The following is a 27,124-nucleotide window of genomic DNA, read 5'->3' as shown; positions in this document are numbered from 1 at the left end:
ATTTCTCGTTTTTTGCCGTCACACACTGCGCTGATTATTCGTGATTTTTTAACCAAAAACTCGACTAATATCGTTCCACAACCACCGTATTCACCTGATTTGGCTCCATGCGACTTCTGGCTATTCAGCAAACTCAAGCGGCCGCTCCGGGGACACCGGAGTCGATAGAAGAGATTCAAGCCGCTGCGAAGAAGGAGCTAAAGGCCATTTCTGAAATCGATTATTACAACTGTTTCGAAGATTGGAAAATCCGTTGGAATAAGTGTATTATATCAGGGGGGATTACTTTGAAGGGGACGAAATTGATTTGCAAGAATAAATAAAGAATTTTCGAAATAAATGCAATGTCACCTTACTTTTTGGACACAGTAGTATATATATATATATATATATATATATATATATATATATATATACATATATATAAAATTCAAGTGGAAACTATAATTATTGTGTACTACGCGTATGTATATAAGAGGATATAAATACGTAGACACGTGCGCATGAAGAGACTCGATGTTTCTAGAAAATATGGCAAAAAAGAAAAAATTGGACTAGGGTAGAGAGAGAGAGAGAGAGAGAGGAAACTTGGTTTACAATATCTCCTTATCTCCATTTATCCTTCCACACTTTTCCTACTCTCTCTCTACCCTACTCCAATTTTTTTCTTTTTTGCCATATTTTCTAGAAACATCGAGTCTCTTCATGCGCACGTGTCTACGTATTTATATCCTCTTATATACATACGCGCCTCCATTAAAAACTATACGCTACTCAGGAACCAAAAAAAAAGAAAACACGCAGGAAACATGCAAAGAATACATATTGTACAAACAAATACATAACATAACAATTATATAAAATACATAAAACATGTCACAAACATAACACACATCGAATACACCTATCAACCCCTCCCCTTGTTTTTCTTTTCTCTCTTTCGCCTTTCTACTTTTATACTTCTCTTTCTCCTTCCAAAATTTTCCTAACACTTTCTCCTTCCTTTCATCTAAATTATCGCTCTCTAATTTACTTATCCTTTCCTCCACGCTTTCTCCTAACTCCTTAAACCAGTCTTTTGTAATTTTGCATTCTCCCGTAAAATGCACTAAACTATCTTTTCCCATCTCGCACAAGACGCAATTCCTTTCTTTCTCTTTCAATCAATATTTATTTTCTATTTCCATATTCTCACATCTCAATCTTATCAACGCTCTTATTCCTTCCCCATTTTTTCTTTTTCTCACTTCGCTTTTCTCCAAGTAACTAGATGTCCTGTTCCCATCCATGAACGTTTTATATCTCTTATTATACTTAGCCTCTCTAATTCTACGCTCTTCTTTCTGTCGTTGTACGTCCCTCTCTCTTTCCCTTAATTCCTTAATTAAATTCTTCTCTATCCTCGGCATACCATCTATTGCTACAACCCCCAGCCATTCCTATTATAATACTTTTCCCTTTCTCTTTCATATATACCTTTCCACCCATCTTTCTTTTTTTCCAATCAAGACACTTTTACCCATCTCTTCAATCTTTTCTTCATATCTTCTCGCTCTAATACCCCATTCTACTTTTCGCTTGTCCAACCCTAATTCTCAAGTAATCAAATATCTTGGTGTACAAAAATTTATTCTGAACATCTTATATAATCTAGTGAAATCTTCTCTAATTCCTTTCTTTCCACCCATCCCCATAATTCCAGCCCATAGGACATTACACTCTCCATCAAATACCTAAACAACATCCATCTCCTTATGAAATCTTCCCTACAAATCCTTTCTCCTAATCCCCATACCTGTTAGCTACTATTCTTCCTTTTCTCCTTAATTCCTTTATATGATAATCATAATCTCCTCTCTTGTTAAAATTGAAACCAAGATATTTGAATGTCCTCCTCGATTTCTTTCTTTCCCTATTTCCATTTTATTTTCTTTTCTTTTCCATCTTTATTGAACATTATTTTCGATTTATCTGTATTCAGCTTTAAATTCCTCTCTCTTAAAAATCTTCCTAAAGTTTTCATCATATCACCCACAGCATCCCTATTTTTTGTTAGTAACACTAAATCATCCTCATATGCCAACATCCATACTCTATCTTTCCTTAACTTCAGTCCCCCTATTCCCCTCTTCTCAAACCATTAATCCAAATCCGCAATATACAAATTAAAAAGCGTCGGATTTAGAACACACCCTTGCCTTTTTTTTTGTCTTGAACTCTTCCGATAATCCTTCCTTCGTCCTAATTGCTGCTCTTGTGTCTCTATAAATTTCTTTCAACCTTTTTATTAATCCTCCATTGATGTTTTTCTTCTTCGAAGTTTTCCATAGTTTCTTCTTGTTAACATTGTCAAATGCCGAGCTTAGATCAGCGAAAAAGGCATACACCTTTTTCTCTTTCTCTCCTGCTTTTCTCTTTCTGTGAATTAGGTTACTGAGAACAAAAATATTGTCCGTGATCCCCCTACCCCTTCTAAAACCACCTTGACTCTTAGGCACTAGGGTTCCATGCTCAATCTCCTCCTCCAATCTTTTTCTCAGCACTTCCGCGTAAATCTTACACGCTGTACATATCACGCCGTACATATTCCGCAACAATATTCCTCTATAATTCTCCCTTTTTTTAGTGTCTTCTTTTTTATATATCGTTGCTATGACACTCTTCTTTCAGTTCTCTGGAATTCCGCTTCCTTTCCATATGCACGTCAGCAAATCCGCTAATCTTCTTTTCACTTTTTCTCCTCCATATTTCCACGCCTCCATTGAAATTCCGTCGAACCCTGCTGCCTTTCCTTTCTTCAATCTCTTTACTGCCGGCGGGTCCCGATAGCGCACATCCCGATAACACACAAACCACTCACAATGACAGATGCCTAGAGATTTTCCATAGGTTGGGTTAGATAAGTCAAGATGATTGGTTGGTGAGCTATCGGGATGTACGCTATCGGAACCCTCCCCTTTACTGCTATCTCTATCTCCTCTATTTTCAGTTTCTGCTCTGTTTGTTCCGTTTTCTCAAGCTTACTCCCTTCGCTTTCCCTCTCTTTCTCTACTTCTTCTCCTCCAAACAGTTCTCTGAAATGCTCCTTCCAACTTTTCTTACTTATTGTGTTTTCTACCCAGTTGCTTTTTCCTCTCTTCTTATTGATCACCTTCCACACCTCAGCCTCATTTTTTAATTTTCTGAGCTTCTTCTCTTTTCTCTCCTTCCACTTTTTTTTCTTCTCCTTCGCATGTTCCTTAAATCTCTTTCTTTCTTCCAAAAATCTTTCTCTACTTGATTTCCCTAATCTCCAGCCTTTGTATAGTCTGTGTACTGTTCTCTTCTTCCTCTTGTAACTCCTTTCCCACCATTCCTTGTATCTTAGTTTCTTCTTCCTTCTTCTTCTTTTTACTCTTATCATTTCATTTTTTACCAAATTTTTTAACGCCTTCCATTTTTCTTTTATTGTGCTTTTACTTATCTCCTCTTTGTCTTTTTCTTCTGTCCTTTCCTTATATAATACTATGTCCTCTTTCCATCTGTAACTCCATTCCTCTTCTTCTCTTCTCCTTTCTCCTCCTGCATTTATCTTTTCCTCTATCTTCCACTACTTCTAACACCAGAGTGATCTGAGTCCGGCCGCCTTACAACCTTAAAACTATTTACAATTTCCATACAATAATCATTCGTAATTACATAGTCAATCGTAGAGTTGCCCTTCTCTCCTATATAAGTGTATTCGCCTTCCTTATTTCCTATCATTGTCCCATTTATAACATGCTCACCTATTTTCCCCACTAGATCTACTAGGTCTCTGCCCCTGTTGTTAATTACCTTATCCTTACTTTTCCTTACAACATTCCATCTTTCTTCGTCATTACCTCCTTCTAAACCAATTCTTGCGTTAAAATCCCATCCTACCACTATATACTCTTCTTTATTCTTTTCTACCACTCTTTCTATTATCCTTCTTATCGCCTCCCAATTTCTTGTGACATAAACTGCTACTATTATATAATTTTTCCCATCTTCCTTTCTCTTGATTTTTATTACAACCACCCCATCCTCCTTCTTCTATTTCAAATTTAATTTTTTTTCCAGTCTTTCCTTATTCCTACAATAAATCCTCCTATTGCTCTACCTTTCTTTTTTACCCTTTTTGCGTAACTACACATCTACTTATGCGTTGTCAGTAACTTTCCCTTAATTTTCTCCCACTTCTTTTTTTCTACTCATTGTTGTGCGGTGAACGCACGAGGCAAGCCTAAGCTCGCGGACACCAAGGATCTCGAAGTCCGGTGGATTAAGAATGAAGGAGTCCGATGGCTTTAAATAATAATTATAATTATCTCACGGTCACAGTTACAGCGTGGTTGCACTTAAGTATAGCTTTGGGTACGACGAGACACACTGTTGTACAAACGGCTTCCTCTCGTGGTGCGGCACCTTGACGTGGTGAGGGGGCCCACGTCCTAGCGGGCGTGTCTAAGACCGTACCGTACCGAATTTTCTTAAAGAACTGTACATTGGCCTGCTCATAGCGAAGTGAAGGGGGCAACAGCCTGTGTAGTGAGAAAGACGGTTGGAGTAGTGTCCTTTCGAGGCCCCGTCATCGATGATCGACACCGTCCGCACTTAGTGTGGACGTGGAGCAGTTGTAGCAAATACGAATGAGTCAGGATCAGAGTGATTGTCCGGGCGGGACATAGGTGAGCGGGCCTCCCCGTGGTTCCCCGTGGGCGCCGTGTGTGCCCGTCTGTGTATAATGCAGTTGCGGACACCCACGGCGGCTAAACTGCTCATTCTCGCGAAACGACCACGCGAGCACCGCTGGGTTTTTCCATCGCCCTTCCCGGGGCAGCGTACTATTCGCTAGATAGATAGGTAGTAGTGAGTCTTTGGGTATGCCCGCTGGGCGAGGTACCATGAGAACTCCGGTCTCGAGCCGGTAACTCCGACAATCTTCTGTTGCACAAACGGCTTTGCTAATTACTCTCTGTCGCTGGATCGCTTTAACGGTGCTTTTGTACAAGAATGATTGCGCTAAACCGTCGCTTAGCGCAATCGTTCGTCAGCATTTTTGTGACACGGTTAGTTCAAGTAGTCCAAGGGTTTTTGGGATTTCGGGATCCGTGTTGCAAAAATGCTTTACATTTGTGGCATGGTAATCTTATTTGGTTGTCTTGCGTTGTTGCTTAATTGTAACATTTTTGTGACTTGGTAATCTTATTCAGTTATCTAGCCTTGCGTTATTGCTTGGCTATAACACTATGTTTCAATTAAACAGACATACTCCATGTCCCTTACAAACTTCCAAAATTCCATATCTTGCCTCCATATTCCTGCTATATTCCAAAATATAAATCTTTTAATTTCCTTTTTTTCCTCTCTACTTATTCCCCCCCCCTTTTTGGCTTACTCGAAATTTGTACTATTTCCCCTTCTCCTATTTACTCTCCCTTCCTCCCTCGCTTCTTTCTTATTTTTCTCCATCTGCTCCTCTATCTTACCCCAGCTTCTCCAAGTATTTCCTATTTTGACTCTCCCCGTTCCTACCTTCACCTCCATCCCCTTTTCTCTTTGCTCCCTTTCTCATTTATGTATCTTCTTCTGTATCTTTTTCTCTTCCCACGATAAATCATTTTCTATATATAGCTTTCCTCTTCTTAACTTACTCTTATTTGCCATAATTTCCCACTTTTTGTCCTCCCCCTCTAACTTTGCTATTACTACTGCCTTGTTAATTTTACACATTTTTATCTTACACTTTATTCCTAATTCTTTCTCTATAAACTTTTCTACCCATGTTAACTTATTCTCCTTTACCTCCCTTATTTTACCTTCTAAACTTTTAATTACAAAGTTATTCCTTTCCTCTCTCTCTTTCTCAGTCACCCATTTCTTTACTTTACTAACATCTTTTTCGCTTAGCTTACTACATTTGCTTCCCCGCGTCTTCCAGCTTCCTCCGCTCCTAAAATTTCCCTCCTCCCTCTCCCCACTCCTCGATCCGTTTAACTTCCCCTTATTCATCAACTCCTTTATATTTGCTGTCTGTCTCTTTACGCTATCTAATCTTTCCTTCACGCTCTTAAACCTTTTTTCCTATTCCCTTTCTCTAATTCTAGCTCTATCCGACTCACATAATTTCTTCACCTCTTCCTTTAATTCTTTAACTTCTCTTAGCCATTCTTTTTTAAATTCCTTTCAATCGCTTTTCACCTCCTTTGCCCCTGTCATCTTAAAAGTAACTTTTCTACCGCTCGCGTTATCCTCCGTCACTAACTTTCTCTGTCTTAAATCCTTACTTCCTACCTTACCTGCCTCATTTCCAGCTCCCGCCTTTCCTGGTGCCATAACTTTAACTCTTTGAGTCTTTCTTCAACTCGCTTTATTTCCTCTAAACTATCTTCTTCCACTTTTCCTCCAATTTCCCTTCCTCCTTCTATTCACCTTTCCACGCAATCACTCTCGTTCCTCCTCAAACTTATTCTACTAATTACTCTATGCTAAAATCATGCTCTCACGCTTCCCCGTCCATTCACTCATGCGCCATCTAACCAAGTCTCTTAAATTTTAATAAAAGAAGATTGGTGAACGATACCCGGTAAAGATTCCAAATGCGACTTTTTGCATAAATAGCATCAACGTCTTAGCACGAAGTCTATGTGTATGTGTAGCATAAACGCTGGAACGCTGCAAAAATTAGCGTGGTTTTCTTGCTAGTGACGACAACAAGCGTAAAGTCTGTGATTGGCCTAGTTCCTTTACGCCATACGCTAATATGCCGTACGCCGACTCCATGGGACTGCACCATAATGCTTCGCCGACCGAACACGTGTCAGGCGTCAAAAAGCGCCGTCTACTTAAGGAACTTCATAATTTCTTTTTGACAGTAAGTTTCTCGGTAAAGAGTGTAGGTGACTTATTAGCGAATTGCGGAGAATGACAGTTTTTAAAGTGATTTATTGTGATGTGGGCGCTGAGTATTACGCAGCCGAAAGAGCTGCGTATCCGTGCTCATCGACTTCCTGTCCGTTGACAAAGCTTATGCGTATCTTTCTATCGAACAACAGTGTACCCGCTCGAAAAAAAAGAATTGTCACGCAGGACATAACAAACAGATAGGATTCATTAACGTAATTGCGAACAGATGCGAATAGAAATTGCGACGAATACAATGCAGATAGAAACAAATAGGATTTGTTAACGTCATTGCGGACAGATGCGAATAGAAATCGCAGCGGATACAATGCAGATAAAAACGGATAGGTCTTCTGTACGTAATCGCAGACAGATGCGGATAGAAATTACGACGGATGCAAGGCGGATAGAAATAAATAGGTCTTTTGTACGCAATCGCGGACAGGAGCAGACAGAAATCGCGAAGGATACAATGCGGATAAAAACGGATAGCATTTGTGCACGTAATTGCGGACATATGCAGAAAATCGGCATTTAGGATGCGGACAGAAACAGACAGAACTTCTATATGCAATTACGGACAGATACAGGTGAAATGTGATTACGGACAAAATGCGGATAGAAACGGACAAGATTGCTGTCCGTAATTGCAGACAGATGCAGGGGAAGTGTGATTACGGATAAGATGCAGACGGAGACAGGTAGGATCTACTACTGCAAATACGGATTTTTTTATCCGCATGTTGTATTTACAGATAGAACGAACAGCTTGCAGTTAGAAACAGATAGAAATCCTGTCTGTTTCTGTTAGTTTCTGTCTGTAATTTTTACCAAGGAGATTAGAAAACCAGTTATCTCGGCGTAATGTAATGAACTATAAAAGCATGCGCTGTGATAGAAATGTGCGCAAAATTTGAAATGTTTTATTATTTATAATTATATTATTACATAAAGCATTTCGTGTTTAAGTTTATATGTGTTTCACGTTTAACAAATTTAGTTAAAAACCAATAATAAAATAAAAAAGGACTTCCAACAATAGTATTTATATTTAAAAACACATATGTAGAGGAGAAGAGAGTAATAAGGTATCTATTTTCATTTTATTGAATAACTTTGTATATAATTAATATTTTCTATTGAAACTTGAACGATTACATTTGTCAGAGTGTTGTTTGACAGATTCTAGGCTCAAAGTAATGAAATATTATTTAGGACATGATTTATAAAAATCTAATGCACTGCATAATCGGTGGAAAAAGAAGTGGTTGTAATATGGCTATCTCTAAAAATAATTTTTAAAAATTAATTTAGTTTAAAAAAAAACACAGTACCTTGTTACAAAATTATGTGTTTTTAATTTTCCATTGTTTAGAATTTTCCTGATTTAGAATTTTTCTGCATTTAGAAGTTTTAGAAATATCATTAAAAATTTCATTAAAAATATCATTTTATCCCTGTTTAACATTAAACAACAAGCATAAAATGATGTCTCTAATGTTTCTAAACACCGCTTTTTAGAATGACAATCGGTTTATCGAAGAAATATTTTGATATAAAAATTTCGCTTAAAAAATCATATTAATAAAATTCCATGTTATTGTTTTAACTTTATATATAACTCAAAATGTATAGGACCAAATAAAAAGTTAAATAACATAAAAACACTTGAGTGTATGTACCTTCATGTGATAATATACAAGTTTAAAAATAATGAGAAAGTGTATGTAACTGAAGGTTAAAAGTGTACCTTGAAAAAGTTTAGAAGTGCTCAAAAGTAAAAATGCCTTATAACAATTGTCAGTCATTATGTATTGTCATATTAGTATCACGAAAAAATGGCGGGTTACTAAACAAATAACTTTATAAGCAATTGTTATAATACGTGACCTAATAACGGAAATGGGCGGATCTCGATAGCACACGGGACCGACAGCACACCACCATTCACAGCGGCCAATGCCTGGAGTTTTTCCGTTGGTTGGGTTAGATAAGTCAAGATGATTGGTTGGTGGGCTATCGCATCGTGCGCGATCTTGTCCAACGTAAATAATAGAGTAGCCGTATTGTCGACAGTAGCCATAATACCCTCTTCTCATCTACTTTTACAATATAATGTATAATTTTATACTTAAATGCACTTAATATTTTGAACAAGAATGCCTACTACGCTCGTAGCTAGGTCTTCGTGCTTGTATTGTCTATGTGATTTTATATACTTTCTTCAAGTTCGATGAACTGCGCATCGAATTAATTTTCAGTCATAACACAATTCTAAATTGAACGAGATTAAGTAATATCACGTATTATTAAATATTAACCCTTTTTCACCCTAAAAAACTGTAAAGAAATTATTGCAAAAAATATCACCTCAACCAGGGTTCAAACCTGGGACCTCCCGAATCTCCGGTATGGGTGTCTTAGCCAACTCGACCATTGAGGTTATGATGAATAATCAACAATAAGTTAGAACGCTTTCAAAGGCATCGTGACTTTAAAGTAATAGAGAGAGATATTTTGACCGTTGCCATATCAGCATAGTCGATTATTGAGAAATATTATCACAGTCTTGTGATATTACTTAAAGCAATGCTGGACTGATGGTGAAACTCACTCGATGTCGGTACTGCAGATTGCTGTAAATTTTTCTTCGACAAACTGCGGGTCGCGCGTGAGGCAAAGAGTAAGGGGAATAGGCTAGCGCACTTTGTCAAACGCACTCATCTGTCCTCGTTGTTTTTACTTCAGCGCCTCTAATGCAAGATTTTTGAACTACAATGAACCCAATTTCTGCTCTTCGCACCAATACACGTGAAAATTACATAAACGATTTTCATTTATATCTTTTATACTAAAGCTTCTAAGATTATTTTGCAAGCACCGTATTATTCTTTGATTTAATTCACACCTCGCTAGCTACTTATTTCATACACACAATGTCTAAAACTTTTATATGGGTATGTATTGTCACAAGTCGGCTGCACAAGCCGATAATTAAACTATAATTTTTTAATCAACTTTCGTTTTTCGTATTTAATTATAGCTAGCGAGGTGTGTTTTTGTCACTACTTTAATTGTGTAAAAAGATTTTGTGATCTGTAAAGTCAATTAAGAGTTATCTGTGCACAAAATAAGCACATATGGAGATCGGTCCAGCATCACCTTAATTTCGTTCAATTTATAATTGTGTTATGATTGAAAATTAATTCGGCGCGCAGCTCGTTGAACTTGAGGAAAGTATATAAAATCACATAGACAATACAAGCACAAAGACCTAGCTACGACCGTAGTAGGTATTCTTGTTCAATTTGTGTTGCTGCAGCAACGGTCAAAATATCTCTCTCTTTTACTTAATATTTTGTTTTTAAACTTCCTTTTAATTAAGCAAGACAGCTTACTTGCCATCCGTCGAAGATAATTTTCGCAGTTTGGTGATAGTTAAGCTACAGATTTCTTGCACCGATAATACGATGTCATAATTCTCTTCAAGTGTTTGTTTTATCTCTGTGTTCATTAGCGAATCCAGACCTAAGTCGGCTAAGGTAATGTTGGGATTAATCGAATCAACGTCTTTAATGCCTAAGACATTGGCAATGCTTGCGATGAGATCAGCTTTGTTACCATCGTCGGATTTATACTTTTTAGCAAACACCGTAGAAGCTAGCACTGGATGCGGTTGTTGAAGGAATATATCCATTGTTGCAAGACAACTTGATATGTGTTGTGGTATAGTACCGCTCACCTCGACGTTATTATTTCCCATCATTTCTGAAGAAAATGTAAAAGAAATTGTGTATACAGGGTGTCAGGTAACTACCACCCCTGGTTTCGTGGATTGATAGATCAAGTAAAACTGAGCAGAAAAGTCCTTTACCATTTTTTAATATTTGCCATAGTTAACAAAATAAAAATTAATAAAGTCTGCAAATAAGCGCGTATCACCGCGCGCAAGGACCGACCGGTCGCTGAGACGTAGGCAGCAGGGGCAGCCTTCTCCCTCCTTGCCGCGCCGCTCGCAGGCCGCAGCTACTGCTGCTTTTCCCTTCTCACCGCACCGCGTCGCGCCTACAGCCGCGGCTGCCTACGTCTCGGCGACCAGCGAGCGGTCCTTGCGCGCGGTGATACGCGCTTATTCGCAGACTTTATTAATTTTTATTTTGTTAACTTTTCTGCTCAGTTTTACTTGATCTATCAATCTACGAAACTAGGAACGGTAGTTACCTGACACCCTGTATATAAAATCAATAAATTTAGAACAATGTTATATAAAATATGCATTAGGTGTCGTTTCATTATTATTCGCACAGCACATAATATTGCAACAATATTGCGACAATATTACAATATCGCAGTAATATTACAGCAATATTGCAGCAAATTGTTATATTGAAATATTACTTGCTGTACAGGTATTTTATAAATCATACATTTTAAGAAGGACATAAGTCGTATAATAAAGCGAATTTGAACTTTAGGATCTGAGGAGAGTGCAAGGCAGAGGGGAATTTTACGGCGCGGGCCTTTGCCGTATTGACCGAGAAGATGTCACGCGGGGAGCGGCAGAAACATTTCACGATGGGTATTTTTGTTGTGCTAATCACGCCTTGATGGGGGCGATGCCACCTTGCGGCGTTAATCATGGCATAGGTGACATCACTTAAGGAAGAGCACATGTGTTTGCTTTCTTGTTCCCTCGCGCATATACGTGCGCTCTCACTCCCACCACGTACGTACGCCTTTTCGCTCGCATACCAATGTTCTCTTTGCCGTGTTAACCGCGTCTTGGAGGGGGTTGATGCCGCCTCGCGGTCTTAATCATAGCATAGGTGACATTACTTGAGAAAGCGCACGTGTGTTTGCTCTCTCGCTCCCTCCCATATATTGCGCTCTCACTCCCTCCCCGTACGCTTGTCCTCTCGCTCGTACGCGTCTCGAAGTGCTCACTCGCACACCAACGCTCTCAATCGCAAGCATTTTTACGGTCTGCAGTAGTGGAGGTAGTCGTTTTGCGACATGAAGTGGGAGAGACCTAACGCCGCAATGTCTCGCTCACCCATATCAATTTTTGTGCGCTATCTTACAGGGAAATAATATTATCGCTAGTTTTCTATTAATATTATATATATTTTTTAATGTTATAAAACTATTTTTATAAAATTTATAAAGCATTTAAAAAATTTATAATTTTCATTTTTACGTTTTTTGTCGAGAAGACTATTTAAATCCCATACGTCATAATTCTCCATCTTTTCACAGATATAACTGTTATATTGGCAGTCAAAATTTCTCATGCATTGAATTGCGGTATGGCATGGTGATGCATCATCTTCCTCGTCCTCCTACCCCTATACGCGCGATCTATCTTCATTCGCTTACTCGTGCTCTTCCATATGCGGCTTATATTATACTCCGCACGCCAATGTTTTCATTCGCACGCGTTTTTTCTAATGGATTTTCAGAAGTGAACAAAAATAAAAAAAAATAATGTGTTTGAACGTCATATATAATATATATTTTTATTTATTTATTTTAAAGAGATACATAAAAATAGTTTTAATATAAACAATTTTTTAAACTTTATTTTGTTAATTTGTACAAAATTTAAATTTATTATTATTTATAAATATATTAATGTGGTGGCGCGCGCACTGCTCTATAAGTCCTTGTCTTCGTCCTCGTCCTCCTCCACTCAATGGTTATCATCATTAAATAAATCTTGAAGATAAAAATATGTCTGATTCTCCGAAGTAATCGTAGCATCGTTTTCCATGTGGTGTATCATACCATAAAATATCGAGATTTTCTCGAAATTTTTGTCTTTTTTTTTCCGTTGAATTTTTTTCTTTTTGTTTAAGCCAACTACTTCTAGATCAGCGATTGATACCTTCTGCAAATCAAATTTCAAATTTAACAATTTAAAATACAAAATATGTATAAAATAAATTAGCATTTTAAATAACATGAAACATATACTTGTGGCTCAGTGAAAATTACTCGTGCCTTTCGACGAATTGAAAGCTCATGTGATTCAATATTTAATTCAGCCATTTTTTCCTTGTCTGACAATGATCACTGCAGAATAAAAAAAACATAGATTAAATGAAAAGTTTAACACATGCACACGTACTCACATACACACCTTAAGAGGAACGCGTCTCACAAGGCGATATCCGCCATTTCCTGACATTATTGATTCATCTTCATTCTGTAAAAATAAAAAAAATATATTATTCAAATCAAATGTACATATGCACATAGGTATGCATACCTGTTGAAAGTTCACATCTACCTCTTTTATTTTAATATTTTTCTCTGAATCATTAATTTTTATTGTTAAATTCTGTAAAATGAAAAAAGCAATATAAAAGTGTTATATAAAATTTATATAATATAAAAATATTATACACAAACAATACCCGCGATAGTGTATAGGCCAGTAATAATTCTCTGCAAAGAGTCACATGTTTCACAATTTTTTCACTTCCAACTTAAATATGCTGTAAGGTAAAAGTATAAAATTCCAATTAATATTTTGCAAAGAATACCTGTATGCATGCATGCATTTTAGTAACACACACAAAAACTCCACCACGTGGATATTTAATGCGTAAATATGTCATTTTAAGATACGTCTGAGACCAGTCTAATCCTTATGATTGACGCTAAGAAGCGCAGCCCATCATTATATAGTACAAAATGTACGTGATTCATCTACGCGATGTTAAATCCCACAGTAAAAAACCTCTGACAGTAGTAATTTAATACTTACTAACATCTTACAACTGAGTTTATGGTAACAAAAGAAACTCAAGTCATTGTCACAGCTGTGACAACCACGTTACAACCACGATGTACCACACTGAATAGCTATCAGCCTGCAATCGTTCATATTTTTGTTTCTACATATCTATATTTTTTATTTACAAAACACACATCAATGAACTACTACGGCTGTGTTCCGATATTAACTGCCAGTACTGAAAATGTATAGTATAGGTGACATGAACTATAAATTTTCAGTACTGCCAGTAAAAACGGAACACAGCCTACGTTTCGATCCAAACTGAAGCATGTGAGAAATCGTAAGTAGATATCTATAATTATTTTATATAGATTTTTTTTATATTTTGTTTCTTATAAAATCCCTATTTTATTACTTATAAAACACCATTACGATGCATTAATATTTCTTAAATATTTTTTGTTTTATCTCATTAATCTGTATTCTTATTTACAGAATGCCACCATGATATACATCACACATTTTGAGGGGAAGGTTTGAACTTCTGGTTATTTTTCCTATCTTTAGCGAACGATTGCAGGCTGACAGCTATTCAGTGTGGTACAGCGTGGTTGTCACAGCTATGACAATGACTTGAGTTTCTTTTGTTACCACAAACTCAGTTGTAAAATGTTAGTAAGTATTAAATTATTACTGTCAGAGGTTTTTTTATTGTGGGATTTAACATCGCGTAGATGAATCACGTACATTTTGTACTATATAATGATGGGCTGCGCTTCTTAGCGTCAATCATAAGGATTAGACTGGTCTCTGACGTATCAAAATGACATATTTACGCATTAAATATCCACGTGGTGGAGCTTTTGTGTGTGTGTGTGTTACTAAAATGCATGCATGCATACATGTATTCTTTGCAAAATATTAATTGGAATTTTATACTTTTACCTTACAGCATATTCAAGTTGGAAGTGAAAAAATTATGAAACATGTGACTCTTCGCAGAAAATTATTACTGGCCTATACACCATCGCGGGTATTGTTTGTGTATAATATTTTTATATTATATAAATTTTATATAACACTTTTATATTGCTTTTTTCATTTTACAGAATTTAACAATAAAAATTAATGATTCAGAGAAAAATATTAAAATAAAAGTGGTAGATGTGAACTTTCAACAGGTATGCATATCTGTGTGCATATGTACATTTAATTTGAATAATATATTTTTTTTATTTTTACAGAATGAAGATGAATCAATAATGTTAGGAAATGGCGGATATTGCCTTGTGAGACGCGTTTCTCTTAAGGTGTGTACGTGAGTACGTGTGCATGTGTTAAACTTTTCATTTAATCTATGTTTTTTTATTTTGCAGTGGACATTGTCAGACAAGGAAAAAACGGCTGATATAAATATTGAATCACATGAGCTTTCAATTCGTTGAGAGGCACGAGTAATTTTCACTGAGTCACAAGTATTATATATGTTTCATGTTATTTAAATTGCTAATTTATTTTATACATATTTTGCATTTTAAATTGTTAAATTTGAAATTTGATTTGCAGAGAGTATCAATCGCTGATTTAGAAGTAGTTGGCTTGAACAGAAAGAAAAAAAAATATCAACGGAAAACGAAAAACAAAAACTTCGAGAAAATCTCGATATTTTATAGTATGATACACCACATGGAAAACGATGCTACGATTACTTCGGAGAATCAGACATTTTTTTATCTTTGAGATTTATTTAATGATGATAACCATTGACTGGAGGACAAGGACGAAGACGAGGACTTATAGAGCAGTGCGCGCGCCACCACATTAATATATTTATAAATAATAATAAATTTAAATTTTGTACAAATTAACAAAATAAAATTTAAAAAATTGTTTATATTAAAACCATTTTTATGTATCCCTTTAAAATTGTAACGTTATGTCCCTCCGCCGCACCGCCACTCCGGTCCGAACGCCGAACACAACGCGTAAGACCGAGCACGTGCACGCGCTCGGCTAAGCTTGCCGCGATCACGCGCTACCATGCGTGCCGCGCGCCGCCGATTCCGCGATCGCGACCGTCCATCGTGCGGGCCAATCTCGGCCCGTTTAAGCGCACGTTAAGATAGCCGCTTCACGGCGACTCCGATCATTACCTCCGAGCGCCTAGCGCATAATGCCAGTCCGTCTGTTTCTTTAATTATCCGAGTCCGTTCTTTTGTATTAAGTTACGCCATGAATTATATTTTGTCCGTTCTTTTCTTTCGTATTAAGTTACGCCGCGAATTATATTTGGTCCGTTATTTTATTTTTGCGCGGGACCGATTATTGCGTAACCAAGCACTCCGGTGCCGTAACACTACTTGTGTATGCCAATCCTATCCGATAAAGATATCGGGACATTATTGTTTTGTACAAAACTCACGTTTCAAAATATATTTAAGCTGTTTTGTTTTCACCACCAAACCACGGCGTTATCATTTACACGAACCCGGACATCCGGCGAGCACATCCGAGCAACCGATCCTGAACCCAATCCCGTAACCGCACCGAGAAAGTACCAGCGTTACAAAATAAATAAATAAAAATATATATATTACATTCAAACACATTATTTTTTTTGTCCATTTCTGAAAATCCATTAGAAAAAACGTGTGCAAATGAAAACATTGGCGTGCGGAGTATAATATAAGCCGCGTATGGAAGAGCACGAGTAAGCGAGTAAAGATAGACCGCACGTATGGGGGAAGGAGGACGAGGAGGATGATGCATCACCATGCCACACCACAATCCAATACATGAGAAATTTTGACTGCCAATATAATAGTTATATCTGGGAAAAGATGGAGAGTTATGACGTATGAGATTTAAACAGTCTTTTCGACAAAAAACATAAAAATTAAAATTATAAATTTTTTAAATGCTTTATAAATTTTATAAAAATAGTTTTATAACATTAAAAAATATATATAATATTAATAGAAAACTAGCGATAATATTATTTCCCTGTAAGATAGCGCACAAAAATTGATATGGATGAGCGAGACATTGCGGCGTTAAGTCTCTCTCACTTCATGTCGCAAAACGACTACCTCCACTACTGCAGACCGTAAAAATGCTTGCGATTGAGAGCGTTGGTGTGCGAGTGAGCACTTCGAGACGCGTACGAGCGAGAAGACAAGCGTACGCGGAGGGAGTGAGAGCGCAATATATGAGAGGGAGCAAGAGAGTAAACACATGTGCGCTTTCTCAAGCGATGTTACCTATGCTATGATTAGGACCGCAAGGCGGCATCAGCCCCCTCCAAGACGCCGTTAGCACGGCAAAAATACACGCCGTGAAATGTTCCTTCCGCTCCCCGTGTGACATCATCTTGGTCAGTACAGCAAAGATGCGCGCCGTAAAATGTTTTTCCTGCTCTCCGCGTGACATCATCCCGTCAGTACGGCAAAGACGGCGCCGTGAAATTCCCCTCTGCTCTGCATCCCCCTTAGATCCCTGAGTTCAAATCCGCCTTACTATCCTACTGGCATAAAATAAAGGTTTTACTCAAGCAAAAAGGGTGAAATTTGGAGACGATTTATTCAAGAATATGATTAAAGGAAAGAAGATTACTTCAAACATTACTATTTTTTCAAAATATTTTATATATTATACTTTATATATTATATATTATATAGTATACTACCCATGATTAAGCCAACGTCTCCAATGCTACCCCATTGAATGGCGAGACCAGGTAAACCATTAGTCTGCCTCTCTTCCATTATTCTCTCCATGGCCGAGTTTGCAAAACCGTAGTTGGTTTGACCAATACTACCGCGACCGCTTGACCAAGACGAAAACACCACAAAATAATCTAGCGATGGGCAAAGCTTTCTCGATACTGCGTCTAAATTTTTTGTAATGTTGACTTTTGGTGAGATAACCATTTTGTAATCGGCTTCTTCCAGGTTTTCGATTAGAGCATCACGTAGGACGACTGCCAGATTAAATATACCACCTACTGGAGCCAACCGGTTGCTTTCTTGGATCAAGTGTTGGGCACCTGATGATGTCGTTACATCTTCTGTGAAAATAACGATTTTTACGCTGTTTTCGCGCCAGCGACGCACACACAGTGACTGATAACCGGTGCGTATGCCTGAGCGTGATACGAGAACGATGACTTTGGCGCCACGGCTGATTATCCAGTCGGCCAGTTCTAGACCAAATCCGCCGAGACCGCCGACCAAGATGTATGATTTTTCCGGATTTATGTAAGTACGTGGAATCGCTGTTAGTGTTTTTGGCATTGGTAGTACGCACTTTTTTGGTTCCTCATCACGGATTTTCAGTAGCACTTTGCCGAAGTGTTTACCCGTCGTCATGAATCTGAATCCCTGCTCGAGCTGTTGTTCTGAAAAGATAATTGATTGGAGCGGACGTACCGCACCATTTTTGATTCCTTCTAAAACGAGTTTCATCAGTTTTTTTTTTATCACGCTGTCCTTTTCTTCCAGGTTTTTTCTAAATAGCGTATCCAACAATACACCATGAAAAGACACATTTTTTAAAAACATTGACATTTCTATACGGCTCTCATTCGACAAATCATACTTGCCGATTTCAAGGAAACGCCCACCATATGCGAGGCATCGAATGCTGGCTTGCAATTTCTCTTCTGCCAGTGAATTCAAGACGACGTCGACTCCACGTCCTTGTGTCTCAACACGTATCAGCTGTTCAAAACTTGTATCGCGGGAATTGCCGATGTGCCTATTGTGTAATTGCGGGAAAATTTTCTTGAGATATTCTCTTTTCTCCGGCGTATCAACAGTAGTGAACACCATACAACCAGCATGCAGAGCAATAGCAATCGCTGCTTGACCGACACCGCAGGTATCAGCATGGATTAATACGCTTTCGCCTGTTTTTAATCGACCCCGTATAAATAAAGCATAGTAACTAGTTGCGTAAGCGATAGGTATTGTTGCCGCTTCTTTCAAAGTCCACTTGTCAGGTACTTCCCAAAGAAAATCAAGATCCGCTACCACAGTAGTTGCTAATCCTTTAGCTTCAACTATGCCCATCACGCGACGACCGTCAGCGTCTCTCCCGGAAAATTCAAATCCTAATCCGCACTCTTTGGTAGCCATATTTTGTGGCAAGATGTCTGGTTGTAGTTTACCACTCGCCAACATGATATCCCTATCATTCATATAATTTATATTTTTGTTCTAGTTAAAGATCTTCATTATTTAAATTTTTAATGAATACTATATTGAAACTTACCTGAAGTTTAACGGAGCATAGTATACGTAACAAAGTTTCTTACTAGGAAAATTCTGATAAAAATTTAATGGTCCTTCAATCCATCTCAAGCTGCTAAGATCTCCTCTTTTCAACGTATTAGCATATACATGATGCACTTGTACAGAAGATACATCCAATGATATGTGTCGATAACTGCCCCATTGTCCTCCTTTTAGTACGTTGGCAATCAATCCTTTGTTTAACTGTTCTACGTAAAACTGCTTAGATAAGTCAAACTTGGGAGCATTCTTGTCCTGGATAAAGACGTAGCGCGCATTTGCAGTGCCTGTTTCGCGACGTATGCAAGTCATAAGTCCAACTAAACCTGTAAATAAAAAAGTGAGATTTTGATTTGTTTCCTTTAATTTTATTTTGAACCTTAGCATTACAAGGCAATTAAAAAGATAATTTAAAAGTTTGAAATGAATTTTTAGCTATAATTTTTTTCTATATCTTACCAAGCGTTTTTTCGTCCTGGGATACAAATAGCACTTCTTGATTTTTGCTATCAGATTTCTTCAACACTATTTTTACACCCTCCAGCCACGAGAGATTTTTGTCTGTGATTTGTATTATCACCGGTTCTTTCTTTTTTTCTCGCTTCTTCAACAATAAGTAAGTTTTTCCTACCGGATCAGTTTGTTTCCCGGCCAATGTTAGATCAGTTTCTTCCAACGCAGTCTTCAAATCCAAATGCACAGCATTTTCCTCTAGAAGAATGAAACAACCAGGTTTTAAGGCAGCCACCAAATTTTTGAGAATGATGTGAGATTTATTTGATAGGACATCCGCCGCTATGACAAAGTGCACATCCTGAGCAGGAAGTACGTTCTTCACGTCTCGCGTTACGACGTTAGCATTCACGTTTATTTGACTTAAACTTTGAATGTAATTGTTGACAGAATCTGCAATTACTTGTAAATCAATCTGTAACAAAACATGTGATTTTATAGTAATTTTAAATACTGAAGAGAAATTTCTTGATAATAAAATGTTACAAACAGAAACAAATGTTAATGGGACAATTTTATACGCGGCACTATAAATTTTGGAAGTATATAAATATACTATACTATAATAACTATAAAAATTGGAAAGTATTTCATTTTGAATAACATAAACAATTTATTAAAATCTTGCAATACACTTACGATAGGCGATATCAATTCATTATTGAAAATGTCGAGTATAATTGGCGCCAAAAGATCTTCCGCAACTCGTTTGCCCGCAACTTCCACGGTCTTCAGTTTCAATGCCATCATGTTTTCACACATGATTTGCAAAAGGACAGTAAGTGCATGTATTTTTCCTCTCTTTGGAACCTCTAGATTAAACGAATTTTCATAGGGCACAAAAGTGTACCGTTCATATTTAAGATTGGTTTGAGTCTGCTGTTGTCGAGGTGTCAAAGAAAATTTTAATCCTCTGAGCTCGATACCACCCGATTTAATAATTTCATTGTCTTTATAGTTATACACCGGTAATCCATTATCTTCTGATAATTCTTCCACCAGTCGTTTATGAAGAATGGGATCGATCGTGGTGTATTGGAGACGCGTCGGAAAATACATTAGCCTGTGGCTAGTAGACATTATGCTAAACTGAAGCATAGTATCTATGTACGGAATCCATTCATTAAACCAATGCAATCGACCGGTAACGCCGTAATTATCGCAAGATTTGATTCCTTGAAAAATATCACGATACTCGTACCCGCGCAACCTTAATTCCTTATAAATATCTTTGGCAGTTAATGGTAAAATCTCGTCATCGGTAAGCGGTATTGATGGTGGCAGAAGCTCAAGTTGATCTTTCTCAATAGCCTCGGACGCTTGGACGTTTCCGTTGACAACGATTGTACCAGCCTCACAGATTTCAAAGTCACCTGTTCCCTCGAAGATGGTTATCGAGAATTTCACCGTTCCCTCTTTCATAATAGTGGCTCGGTGAAAGCGCACATCCTTGAATACCACTGGCATTTGTTCAAAATTGGTGCCACGCAATTTCGCCAAAGTTTTCCATACTAACAAAATATATCCAGAGACTGGAAATAGGACTCGTCCGTCTATCTGGTGTCCTGCTAGGTATGTATTTGTTTCCTTTGATATATTTATTTCAATTATATGCTCTCCCGAGTGGCTTGATATCTGATTGAAATTAGGCACATCCCACGCGGTGGAATGGTCCCATTTGACTAGAGGCCCGATCATCGGTGTACCTCGACCGACCGGAAAATTTATCGGCGGATATAATTTTGAGATATCAGGTTGTGCACCAGCATTATACATCTTACCCACATTAGACAACAAAAAGGCCAGGTTGTCCGAATGATCCCGTTTATGAAGACTAATATAGGCTATCGTTGGTGGTAACACTCTGCGCAATATTGCCTGTAGCAAACAATGCGGTGCAATTTCTATTGTTATCGCGTTCTTTGGAATATGCGCGATTGCTTCTTGGAAGAGTACAGGAGAGAGCAAATTATTTACGTGATACGCAGACGAGCTAAACTGCGCGAGCGGTGTGCCCCATGCAGATTCGGGAATAGAACTGGAAATCCATCTGGTTGACCTCTGTTTCGGATTCGGGATTATTTTGTCGAGAGAAGTACGTAGCTTAGGCCCGGCCGAGGCGATGTATTTGCTGTGAAATGCAATGCCGGAACTTTTCACCATTTTGACGAAAATATCTTTGCTCTTAAGCGTTTCTACAAATTTTTGCACAGACTCAAACGGACCGGAAATCGTGACTAAGTCCTTGGCGTTGTGACAAGCTAGAATGATATTTGGTGGGCATATTTTTCTGGCCTCCTCCCAACTCAAACCAACTGCCGCCATAGCGCCCAATTCCAACTTGGAGTCCAAAATTGCCTTACCTCTAGAATAAGCCGCTAAGATTGTTTGCTCTAATGTAAACGCACCGTCAGCATATGCACACGCTAGTTCTCCAATGGAATGTCCAACTATACCATCCGGCGATATACCTATCAACGTTAAAATGTCCACGAGTGCAACCTGTATAGCTGCAATAGTCACGAAAGAATTCATTACGTCTTCGAACATTTCGTCCGTGCTATTCATGATGATATTCATGAGGTCGATGCCATGAGGTGTCAACGCGTTTGCGCATCGTCGCAAACTACATTGAAAAGTTTCAATGCCAAATAATTGATGGCCCATGCCCGCCCATTGCGTGCCCATACCGGAAAATACAAACCAAATTGGACGCCTCTCTTTAGAGCTTGTTGTCTCAATCACTTCACGTGTACCATCGATGTTAAGTATTTCGTAGCCCCGAATCTCATGACCAGAAATATCATTATTGTGAATTATTCGTAACAACGAGAGAAACTCATTGTCATTACGATGCTCTTGCGCTTTATTTAATAAAGTGTGCACACCTTCTTTTGTTCGACCCGATACAGCAACCAACTTCGGCAACAATTTGGTGATGTTCAATGGCGATGTCAGTTTTGGTTTGCTTTTTGGATTGCTCATGAGGATAATATGTGCATTTGTGCCTCCGGAACCAAACGAGTTTATACTTACAAGGCCACCGTTCCATGGTGTGGCCTTATCGACTACTCGAATGCGTCCTTCTTTTAAGGCAGGAAAGTCTGGATTCGATGTATTAAAGTGCAAATTGGCCGGTATCATGCCTGTTTCCATCATGATTAATACCTTGGCGATCGAGCATAATCCACTGGCCGGTTCCGAGTGACCCATGTTGGATTTGACCGAGCCTATTAGTAAGGGAGTCTTCCGATCTTTGCAGAATAGTTTGTCGATAGAAGTTACTTCCACTCTATCTCCTACTTTAGTACCGGTACCGTGAGCCTCCACGTAACTCACATCCGCGGGATTAATTCCTGCCTCGATATAAATATCACGCATCAATTGATACTGTTTTTCACCACTGGGATACGTAATACCCTCTGATTTGTAGCCGTCTGTACTTGTCTTTGTTCGAACCACCGTCGCGTACACTCGACGCGCATCCTTTGCTTTCTGCAAATATATTACCACCACCGCCTCAGCCCTCACGTAACCGTCAGCCGAAACGTCAAATGCTTTGCACTTTCCATCCTGAGACAGCATATTTAATTTCATACCCTGCAGTGAGACAGTTGGTCTTAACACGAGATTCAGTCCACCGACGATTGCAGCATCGCACTCGCCGGCGCGTATTGCGCTTACAGCTTGATGTGTGGCATATAAGGATGAGGAACAAGCTGTATCTAATGAGTAACTAGGTCCAGTAAAGTCAAATGCATAGGAAACTCTGTTGGCGAACATCGATCTAGAATTGCCGAGCAAATTATATCCTGCAAGAAAGCGGAAATTTATTTTTAGCAAATTGTGTCATCTTTACACCGTAAGATATTTATAATATATATTAAAATATGAACAATAATTATTTACACGTAAACTCAGAGAAAAATTATGTTTAAATTGAAGAAATCGTTTCTTTACTAGATTTTTTTAAGTTAAAAAAAAGTATTTTTGAAGAAAATAAAAATTTATTTAATTTTAAGAAATAACGCTATTGGTTTTTTTATAGTAAATAAATTATTCGTTTAATTTATTTATATAATTTATATAATTTAAAGAAATAATTTTTTACTTCAAAGAAAGAATTGATAGAAATGTAAGAAATAATTGAGTTTTGATTATTTTTGTTAGAGTGTAGTACGTTTAGTTCTATTACTTGTAATTGGCGTCTTTCTTTTAGTTATTTTTATACCCGCGCTTATCCGCCTCTCTTTCTCGTTTCACATGTTACACGTTACCACTCTCTTAGGCTGCGTTCAGATTCTCCGGTGATCTCTGGGTGACTGGATAAATGGACGGAGTTAATGAAAAGCTCCCTAGTGGTTTATGGAATCTGAACGCACTCTCAAACATTGGGAGTGTCTAGCAAATAACGCTGAGAAATAGTAACATAAATATCTCAGATTCAGAATAAATTACATAATAAATCAAGATAAACGATAAAGATAATATATAAATATTTTACTATGAATATTTTTATTAATATAACTAAAGTAGATGAAAATTAAATGCTAGTAGAATAGGACGAATCAATTTAAACAACGAAAATAAATTTTTATTTTAACAAATTAGATGAAGATATATGTTGCACATATCATCTATTATATGTATATTTTATTAGTATTAGAAAATATTTGATAATACTAAAAATCTTTAACGTACTAATCTCAAATATAAATATTTATACAACGGATTTGTGAAACTGCAGACCAAGAAACCCTGGGATCAAAAATTAATATTTATTAGTTTAATTAGATGAGAAGTGCGTGATGTAAAGGTGCGTTCCAAAATGTATTGCTACAAAAATTTATATATATTTATATGTACATATTTAATTATATATATACATAATACATAATTGTATATATACATATATATTTATATATACAATTATATATAAATTTATATAATTGTGATAAAGCTCGTATATAGGGTGATTCGGAACGACCCATGTGTCCCTGTAAAAACGTGTTCTTGGATAAATTCTGAGACGATTTTTCCTGTACGAAGATTTTGTCCGACGCTTACTTTTTGAATAATAAGACGATAAACTTAGCGAATCACGGGCCGTGTACACATGGTAGACAAAGGCGGCGCAACTCACCGTCCGATACGGGTAAACGCCCGCGTCGGACGGTGAGTTGCGCCGCCTTTGTCTACCATGTGTACACGGCCCGTGATTCGCTAAGTTTATCGTCTTATTATTCAAAAAGTAAGCGTCGGACAAAATTTTCGTACAGGAAAAATCGTCTCAGAATTTATCCAAGAACACGCCTTTACAGGGACACATGGGTCGTTCTGAATCACCCTGTATTTAAAATAAATTTGGAATACAAAAATAAGATTAATTTAAAATATTATAGTAAGTGAAAATTAAAATGTATAACATAATAAAGAAAAATGTTAATAACAAAGTAAAGGTCAAACGTTTTGTTCATTATTCTATTTATTTAATTAGACTAATAAATATGAATCTTTTATCTCATAATAGTCCCAAAATAATAAACAAAACGTTTGACCTTTACTTTGTTATTAACATTTTTCTTTATTATATTATACATTTTAATTTTTACTTACTATGATATTGTAATTTACCGACTTTCCGCGCGCGGATCATCTCGTCGGACTCCCGGTGCGAGACCGCGGAAATGGTTCGACGCGGGAGAAAGGAAGGTCGGCGGGGCGGCTTTGAATGATTCGACGCGAGTTTTGAATTTGAATGCAGCTTACACAAATGTATTTACTTATATATGCTATTTACACGTTTGCGCTATTTATAGATATATACAAGTGTTTGATGTAGGCGCGTCTCGGCGTTAGTCCGCACGGGAGCGTATCGGTGCGATTCCGGGTGGTGCGGTCCCCGCGGTCTGTGTGTCATGCTCCGGCGACGCGGTAGGCGTGGCCTACGGTACGGTTCGCGGTTCTGGCCGGTGTGACACGATCGCTTTGAGCGGATCGGATTTCCGCACGGTACGGCGGTCTCGCGACGGGGATCGTCGCAGGCAGGTCGGACGCGCGACACCCTGTCAAGTACCTTGACCCGGGACCCCGGACACGGCGGTCGCGGTTTTGGTGGGTGTCGCGGGGAGAGGAGGGCAGCCTCTGGGTCGCCGGGGGCCGGCTCGTGGACCGAGACCCGTGGTCTTCGGTTCGCGGAGGCTGGTGTCTATGGAAAGGATTTGCGTCGGAGGCGGAGTACCCTCTCGCCGCGGCCAAGCACTCTTCGACCGGGTTTTCCGACTTTAGGAGCAGGATATCGCCGACGCAGCGGACCGTGATCGGGAAACTGGTCGGTGGTAGAGTGTCGTTTCTCGTCGCGGTGGCCCTATTTACACCGAGCGACTCTGCTCGCCTCCGTTATCTTTCTCGACACTTGACGGCGGAGTCGTCGGGGAAGGGAGGACCGCGTGTCCTCCGAGAGCGCGTGCGCGCCGACTCAGCGCGTGCGATGGCTCGGCGCGTTTCTTCTGGCGATGTTTGTCGCCAGGCGGTATCGCGGTCTTGGATCATTAAAAGTGGGTGCCCACGGCACACCCGGTTATGGCCCGGCGGCCTTTTCGGCTGATATTTGTCGCGGCGATGCTTTTTATACGAGGTGCATCGTCACATCATTTTTAATTAATCTTATTTTTGTATTCCAAATTTGTTTTATATATACGAGCTTTATCACAATTATATATAAATTTTCATATCGATACATTTGGAAACGCACCTTTACTCACCCACCCGTTTCATCCGGTTCAAGAACCATGTGGTTTTTCCACTCTCTTGGGATAGACAGAGTGACAATGCAAACGACCCACTTGATGTTCGGTAGGAGCACTCTAAAGGAATCTGAACACTTTTTAGGTGCCTGGGTGCACCCGGGTGGGGAATCTGAACGCAGCCTTAACGGTATGTTTGTACACCCAGCGACTTTGATTCTGTCCCCGGGGAATTTTTCCAAACTGAGAAGTCGCTATCTTTCTACATACTGACAGTTTATGATTAACGTAACGACTACTAAACTCTAGTCGTTACATTAATCATAAACTACGAGTATGTAGAAAGTGGTGACTTCTCAGTTTGGAAAATTTCTCCATGGACAGAATCAAAGTTGCTGGATGTACTTTTTTCTTTGCGCATCAAATAAACAAGTTTACTTGAACAATTTGTCGTAGCCCATAACAAAGGCCCTCTTTGTCCGTCAACTGCGTAAAGAGGAAAAGAAAAAGTTCTTTAAGCTGATATTGGAAAACAAATTACGACGTAATCTAAAAACATGGGTGATTGCAGTTGTAAGATATTACAGCGGTATCACGATGGGTTAAGAATTATCAAGAAACGCATTGTGATAAAGTGTATTATTAAGAACAAAAAAATGTGCGTTGCATTGATGCCTGGGGTTCGATTTTAGGGACCATGTTTCTTTCTTAGTTATTTCTTTGTTCATGACCGAATGCTGCGTCAACGATCACTGCAGCATTTGGTCATGAACGTAAAAATAACCAAGAAAGAAACGTAATCCCTAAAATCGATACCCCAGGCATCAAAGTAACGCAATGTACATGTTAAACTGTCGGTTGACAAATGGCGACTGACTACAGAACAGGGAGGTGCATTCAGAAAGTAACTAACAAAGGCAACGTAC

General features: G+C 38.3%; 2 protein-coding genes across 6 annotated transcripts in view; one reads left to right on the top strand and one right to left on the bottom strand.

Annotated features, from left to right (window-relative positions):
- Window positions 1-8,620: 8,620 nt before the first annotated feature.
- LOC105202483 (fatty acid synthase) overlaps window positions 8,621-27,124 on the bottom strand; it is a 125,292-nt gene continuing 106,788 nt past the window's right edge. For both annotated transcript variants that reach the window (XM_039447945.1, XM_039447946.1), the window contains 5 exons: window positions 20,092-23,264; window positions 19,399-19,867; window positions 18,920-19,265; window positions 17,334-18,835; window positions 8,621-10,674 (listed from right to left, as the gene is read on the bottom strand). In XM_039447945.1, coding sequence (XP_039303879.1) covers window positions 10,301-10,674; window positions 17,334-18,835; window positions 18,920-19,265; window positions 19,399-19,867; window positions 20,092-23,264 — 5,864 coding nt within the window. In that variant the 3' untranslated portion in view covers window positions 8,621-10,300. The remainder of the gene's footprint in view (window positions 10,675-17,333; window positions 18,836-18,919; window positions 19,266-19,398; window positions 19,868-20,091; window positions 23,265-27,124) is intronic.
- Window positions 13,731-15,279, top strand: LOC113003829. 4 transcript variants are annotated; one of them, XM_039447948.1, is made up of 7 exons: window positions 13,731-13,988; window positions 14,144-14,323; window positions 14,601-14,681; window positions 14,758-14,829; window positions 14,893-14,958; window positions 15,025-15,123; window positions 15,215-15,279. In XM_039447948.1, the coding sequence occupies exons 2-6, from the start codon at window positions 14,318-14,320 to the stop codon at window positions 15,091-15,093; spliced, it is 294 nt and encodes a 97-aa protein (XP_039303882.1). In that variant the 5' UTR covers window positions 13,731-13,988; window positions 14,144-14,317; the 3' UTR covers window positions 15,094-15,123; window positions 15,215-15,279. The 4 variants fall into 4 exon arrangements, with proteins under 4 accessions (XP_039303882.1, XP_039303884.1, XP_039303881.1 ...); XM_039447950.1 differs by having other exon boundaries at window positions 13,735-13,988; window positions 14,144-14,319; XM_039447947.1 differs by lacking the exons at window positions 13,731-13,988; window positions 14,144-14,323 and adding an exon at window positions 14,427-14,519.

This window comes from Solenopsis invicta, chromosome 4, assembly GCF_016802725.1.
Source record: "Solenopsis invicta isolate M01_SB chromosome 4, UNIL_Sinv_3.0, whole genome shotgun sequence".
Classification (NCBI taxonomy): Eukaryota; Metazoa; Arthropoda; class Insecta; order Hymenoptera; family Formicidae; genus Solenopsis; species Solenopsis invicta.
The sequence above is the reverse complement of the archived record's forward strand: the minus strand, read 5'-3'. Positions and strand labels throughout refer to the sequence as shown.

What these genes read in the sequence shown, in the direction of transcription:
- LOC113003829 (XM_039447947.1), top strand. Translation starts at nt 14,472, where the DNA reads ATGACATATTTACGCATTAAATATCCACGTGGTGGAGCTTTTGTGTGT. An exon ending in TAGATGTGAACTTTCAACAG is followed by an intron (nt 14,830 to 14,892) that starts GTATGCATATCT and finishes TTATTTTTACAG; the next exon opens with AATGAAGATGAATCAATAAT. An exon ending in TGAGACGCGTTTCTCTTAAG is followed by an intron (nt 14,959 to 15,024) that starts GTGTGTACGTGA and finishes TTTATTTTGCAG; the next exon opens with TGGACATTGTCAGACAAGGA.